The 6,769-nt window shown below is 49.3% G+C and overlaps 1 protein-coding gene across 1 annotated transcript; it reads right to left on the bottom strand.

The window, feature by feature from the left end:
- Nucleotides 1-5,523: 5,523 nt before the first annotated feature.
- Nucleotides 5,524-6,273, bottom strand: IUM83_02144 (necrosis inducing-like protein NPP1 type; the record flags this gene model as incomplete). The annotated part of the gene is made up of 1 exon (XM_067926044.1): nucleotides 5,524-6,273. One exon carries the CDS (start codon nucleotides 6,271-6,273, stop codon nucleotides 5,524-5,526), a length of 750 nt encoding a protein of 249 aa, XP_067800834.1.
- Between the last annotated feature and the right edge of the window lie 496 nt (nucleotides 6,274-6,769).

Below are 6,769 nucleotides of genomic sequence, written 5' to 3'. Positions count from 1 at the left end.
TTCGAAATCAGTAATGAAAGGTCGGGGGGGGGGGGGTCGCCCCAATTGTGTTTAGTACACAATTTTGGGCGTTCGCCCCTAAAGCATCACGCAAGTGCTGCTCACCTAGTAGTATTCGATAATAGCTTATTACCGGACGAGCTAACAGTTCATATTTGAAGGCGGAAACGACTCCAACTTCTCCGCACGTTAGGCTGACTTGGAAATTTGAGAATTACATGTCCATGACATACTTTCCTCCTATGTCCTAATTCCTCTGCGAGGTCCATTACTCCAACAGAAAATGACGCTCACGTTCGGAAAATAATTATTATCTGTCGTTCTCCCCCTGCTCGCCTGTTGGGCCCCACAGTCACTGCTCGCCTGTTGCATACAAATAAAAAAGAAATATTGATCTGTTTCATATCGACAGAGAATCAGCACTGCATATCTGTTGACCTGAAAACCCGTTATCGAAGAGCATACCAAGAGCACAATGTAGCAAATATACTTCACCCAGGCATGACAACTAAATTATTTAAGCAGTGGTCAGTGAGGACGAGCGTGGTTGTGCCTAGCACATGTGCGAGTATAAATATCAGAGCATGCAGAGCTCGCAATAAGAATATACTCACACACCAATTGGTTCTTGCTGCACGTAAGCTCCTCGAATCTTAGAGGCAATAGCCGACTACCTTGTATAAGTGCCTCTATATTTTGTCCGATGTCGGGCAATACATGTTGGTAGGATGAAACTTAACAGGCTAGCCCGCCCCACACCCCCACGTGTACTGGCCAACAAGCCGTGTTTCCCGTTTCCTAGAATAAAATTATCTGACCAATAACTAGGACAATTTCGGTTCATCGTACGGTCCGCGCGAGTTAACACGTCCGTATTGCTGGCATAGTTCCTAGTGCAGACCCATATGTATTATGCATTGCAATGCGTTTGTCGTTTCCACCTAGTGACTTGCCCGAGTTATAATATCTGGCGCCCGATATAAAAACAGATGGCCATTATTGTGGTTTGCAGATACTTTGTCGCTCGGATTTAGGGCTTAGATCGATCTCTGAGATAAAATAATTCGAAGACATAAACATGCGACATGGTAGTAAATCGACCTCCAGGTGTAGGTAAGTCGCACCACCTCTTCCTACTAAATATAACGGGCGCAGCGTGACACCGAGGTAACGTCGCCGGCCACTGCTACTCCGATACGGCTCTGTTGGACGTGTTTAACGGCTCGTTAGCTTCGTCTGTGAGTGCACTAGCGTCTCCTGTATCGCTGGGCTTTCCGCTTGTCTGTCGCGCAAGCTGCACTCCGCCATGTAAGACCGCATGTCGATACTACGCTACCATACTGAAAGCTAGTGTTTCGCCGGTCTAATACTAATCTGTTGAACGTGATTGATAGCTCGTTAGCTTCGTCTGTGGGTGCACTAGCGGCTCCTGCTTCTTACAATGAGCCCACCACGTGGTGGTGATTTGCCATTCGACAAGCAACTTCGAGGCTCGGTGACGTTCAGGACTGGCCAGTGCTCATCAGGCCCGCGTAAAGGAATCGTGAAGTCGTTCAAGTTTGTGGCCGATGCAGGCTACTCAGTGGCCCGGGCTCAAATGTTTCGCTTCCTCTCAGGTCAGGAGTTTGATGCTGAAGTTGACGTGATCGAAGACAGGAAGGTATTCATGAAAGCCACTAACAACGCCCGCCAGCAAGACTTCAAGGAGGTCTCCGTATCCAACATCTGGGAGCTGCTAAAGCATCGTTGCGCCTACATCTCCGAAGCTGATATTCTAACGATGTCATCGAGTGAACTTCCAACTTATGATCAGTTCACTTTCGAATTTTTTGTTTATCTTGCCGCAGCTCGACGAGTGGCGGAAGGCATTCGGCGAGCGACAGCGTGAGTGCACGAGCGGCTCCTGCAACACTGGGGTTTCCGCTGTGAGTGCACGAGCGGCTCCTACAACACTGGGCTTTCCGCTGTGAGTGAACGAGCGGCTCCTGCAACACTGCGCTTTCCGCTTCTCTGTGGCGCGAGCAGCTCCCCGCCATGTAAGACCACATGTTGATACTACGCTACCATTTTACTTTAGGAAAAGCGTTTCGTATGAACTGCTGTAGCTCCTCTAAATAAAATGTAGGGTGGGCTTTCACGTACTTTCGAACACGGGTTACCACGTCGTTCGGCCAACGCGACGAGCGGTTAGTTCGATCTCCTTCATCAACCACACCATCGGTCAAAAACAACTTGTACCGACGTTGCAGTGTTCGCACGTTAGGCCCAAATATATCACTAACGTACTGCTTACATATTCCATACACATGCATAAGAAAAACGGCTCGCCAACGGTAGTCGAGAGAGTACATGCTGCACTTGTGCAAGGTGAAGGTTTTCGGAAACTGCGGAGCTTCGACAGATCAGCAGCGCGATCTGCCGACTACTCGTCAAGTGTCCAGATGTAAGTGTCCAATTGCACATTTTATATATATAAAGCACGGCATTATCATCCGTACACAGACATCGCGATTTAAATTAAATCGGCCCGAATTTCGTTTTTGGATCGGCAATTCGACCACAGATACCGTAAATCGAGAGGCTGGTGAAAATAACTTGGTCGAGTTAGTGGCCATCTGTTTTTATATCGGGCGCCAGATATTATAACTCGGGCAAAACACTAGGTGAAAACGACAAACGCATTGCAAAGCATAATAAATCCTCCAAGTTATAATCGCCAGCCTCGATATCGATATCGATTTACGCTATCTGTGGTCGAATTACCGATCCAAAAACGCAATTCGGGCCGATTTATTTAAAATCGCGATGGCTGTGTACGGATTATAATGCCGTGCTTTATATATATATAATGTGCAATTGGACACTTACATCTGGACACTGGACGAGTAGTCGGCAGATCGCGCTGCCGATCTGTCGAAGCACCGCAGTTTCCGAAAACCTTCATCGTGCACAAGTGCACCATGCACTCTCCCGACTACCGTTGACGAGCTGTTTTTCTTATGCAAGTGTATGGAATATGTATGCAGTATGTTAGCGATATGGTGCGTCGCAATAGCCTGCCTTCTCGCTCCTGCAACGCTACGATTTCAGCAGCCGCAGCTCGAACGCGATCCGCTGTCGCTCGCCGAATGCCTTCCGCCACTCGTCGAGCTGGGGCAAGATAAACAAAAAATTCGAAAGTGAACTGCTCATAAGTTGGAAGTTCACTCGATGACATCGTTAGAAAATGTCCAGTTTTATCTACATGTACTAATAGAATATCAGTTTCAAGCAGTGCTCTCTCGGAGTGTGACTGGTAAAAAATGAAGGCGAATATCCCACGTAGTACTGCAATGCTGTTCTGTTTTAGTTTCGGCTACTATACCATATCCGTTTGGGGCAGTGGTGCGGTGGAAGAAACTACTAAACTACCTATTTCCTGTTATTAAAGAAAGACGAGAGCAGTACTATACTACAGCAGAATCTATCTATTGTTGTGCTGTGCGGTCCGCAAATTAAAACCCAAAGCTGTTTTGGGCGAAGCTCGGTTTTGTTTGAGCTTGCCTCTGACCGCGTTCACGCCGCGTAGGCTACGAGAAATAAGCAGATTGAGGTAGGACGTAGCTTTGTTTCATCAGCTTTTCAAATTTAGAGCTTCTCTTCGTGCGGAGCACGACTTTGTGGCGACACACCAGAGCTCGCAAACTTTTACGGGCCACCCTACCCGTCGACTGGTGTGCTGATCTGGTATCGGGCACCCGCACCCGTCCTGCAGGTTCCTCTGTGAAGATCGGGTACCCTACCCGTACCCAAAATTTCAATAATAATAAATACATATAAATATATATATTTAACCATCACGTCCTAGCCAGAAACGACTGGAATGCTTGGCAACCATTATCGGATCTATACCCGCCCTGCACCAACCGGGTGATCGTACCCGCCCGCAATTTCAATCGGGTACCCGTACCCGTCCGTAATGCTTCGGGTCGGACGGGTACCCTACCTTCAGGTTGTAGTGTCTGCAGGGAAATCGAAGATACGCTGGGGGAGTCGGCGAAGCTCCCGGAAGTTTAGCCGTAGTGTATTGCCAAAAGGTAAATAGCAAAGTGAATAGGACACGAGGTACTCCTAATGCTGCGGCTCCTGCTAACCAGTGAAGCCGCAGCTACTGTAATCTAGGTTGTCGTTAACTAGTCATGTTATGGCACACTGGATTTCTGGCTGCTTTACGTTATGTTCAGCTTGCTTTTCGTTATGCACACGATTTGTTGTCTCAGTCATCACGTTTGCCGTTATTGACTCGACGAGTTGGTGCTGAAGCTGCTAGGTTGGACAGGCTGGAGATTTCCTCCTCTACACAGGTACCCAATGCGAACTCTGCTACACACACACAGTACGTGAATATCAAAATCTGGGTGTGGCGGCGGTGGTCCCTATCATGGCACTACCAGCCCAAACCCCTAGTAGGTACCTGGCTGACCTTAAAAAAATGTCTGGGAGCGAAAGGGATAACCCTTTCACTTATCAAGGCTATCCGGATTCGTGGTTACTCATTCTGACGGCATTTTCACCGACGTACTCGAGAAGTCCTAGACGTCTTTGGAATCGTCAACCTTTTGTCTCCTGGCTGAAGGCAAACGGGAAGCATGTCCTGGTACTTGCCTATCTTCTCGGTGAAGAGAAATTTCGGCTTGGGAAAGCTCAATCCAATGAAAGAATCTAGCACCACGCTGTCACCGTCCAAATACCTTCGCAGTTTGCGGCTTGAGTCGCCTGTTGTTATTCATCGACACGCCGAGTTCCGAAGGGCGGGATCGTCGATCCAGACGACAGCAACCCCCCAGAAGTAACGACGCTGGAACCTGCCGAACCGTCCTTTGGGCAAATACCACGCGAACATGATGGCCCTCTGTCGTTGAACCAGCCCGGGCGCGCGTACACGTGTAAGCCCAAGCTGGGGTCCTTGCAATCACCGTCCGAAATCCGGATCCTTATAGACCAGCGCCCACGAATCCGTCAACCACAGGGTACCGGTGACCGCGGCTCGTTTAGCGGTGGTTTTGGCCTAGGTTGAGGGAAAGGCTCGACTTGGTCGTCGTTGACGTAGGACAGCCTGAACTGCAGCCAATGACGCGAATGTGGCTAGATCGAAAGCCCTCAAGTTCATCGCTGCGGCCGCTAAATGGAAGTTAGAACACGGGGGATTGAAGAGCAAGCGACTGAGCTCTCTGTGGCTGGGAAGAGTTCACTGGGGGGATGTTTAATCCAGCGGTAGCGATCAATTCTTGCGTTATGAGTTCCGGTTTACATGAGAAATAGTCGCTGGAAGGCAAGATTTGCCCAATTCGGTGCGTCAGCCACAGTAGTGAAGTTGACCCATAAGCTTATGACATCGATATCGTGATGTCTGAGGCACTCGAGTATCATACAAAGTATAATACTACTAGGTGTTAGGGAGTTGGGAGGTTAATGCACTTTTTATTCTACCCTTAGAGTCTTAGAGGGAGTTCCTACCTAGATAGCACCTCTCTATACATTGAATTAAAACACCCAGGCCTTCTTGAGGTTCCCCGTGAATTCGCTGTCAATGAAGGGTACGTCTGTGTCCTTCCTCTCCTGCCAGTGGCCGTCAAAGTCGGCTTCGCTCAGAGCCTTGCGAGCATCCTCCGTCATTTGTTCCCATGTGACGAGGTCTTGGAACTCGCCCGCGTTTTCTGTTAGCTGCAGCCCCGTCTTGCCATGCCAGGAGCTCTTGTAGTAGTCGAGTTTCAGGCTCGAACCGTCGATGAACTTCGCGTCCGGAGGAGTCCGCCGCTCGTTCCCGCCCGCGGTGCGCACCCACACTCCGAGGATCGCTGGGTTCTCGGCCTCAGGGTTGTCGATCCACAGAACGAGATACAACCACAAGTGGCGGTGGCTATAACTATACTCAGCTCTTTGCTCAAAGCCTTTAGGGAAGTACCAAGCGTACATGATGGCCCACTTGCCCTCGTACCAAGCCGAGCGCGAGTACACTTGGGAACCCCAGCCGGAACCTTTACATTTCCCATCGGCCTTGCCGCCCCATTTCAGACCGTCACTGACCGATCCGTCAGCTTGAACTGCAGGGTAAGGATGGCAGCCGTAGGAGATATGCAGTTGCGGCTTGAACTTGATCGCGGCCTTCTCGGAAGCGTTGGTAGGCGCAAGTTGAGCGAACGGCTTGACTTGGTCGTGGTTGATCCAGTTGACCTTGGCTTGCACGGCAGCGAGACAACCAACGGCGGCGAGGAGGACGGCACGAAAGTGCATTGTTGCGACCGTGGAGTGGAAGTTGACTTGAGCCCAACGCGGAAAATTGAAGAGTGAGCGCTTTACTGGTTGAAGACTCAGCTCTGCGTTCCCGCATTAGATACAGTAGCTATAGATCCAGTTTTCATGATGAAAGGCAAGATGTGCCGCAGTCAACACCTGGCTGGAGGCATAATGGACTCTGTTATGCCTCTAGCCAGCTGGGAACGTTCCAAAGCTTTGGACATATGGAACCAAGTAACGGTAACAAAGCTAGCGAAGCGAAGTATGAAGTTGAAGTATGAAGGTGATTACTTAACTTTAGTAACTGGAATGTAAGCTAGAAGTAATACATGTACATGTACGTGTACTGCACGTTCCCATAACTTCAAAGATATTGGTCGCCTGCATTTGTGCCATAGACAGAATGAAAGAGGAGCTCCTGGTCAATGCATGCATTGAATTCACACGTCCATTTCTAGTTTGGAAACGCTGATCGACCAAAGTCAACGCTCGC

This window comes from Phytophthora cinnamomi, assembly GCF_018691715.1.
Source record: "Phytophthora cinnamomi strain GKB4 chromosome Unknown Contig0, whole genome shotgun sequence".
In the NCBI taxonomy this organism is placed as follows: Eukaryota; Oomycota; class Peronosporomycetes; order Peronosporales; family Peronosporaceae; genus Phytophthora; species Phytophthora cinnamomi.
The sequence above is the reverse complement of the archived record's forward strand: the minus strand, read 5'-3'. Positions and strand labels throughout refer to the sequence as shown.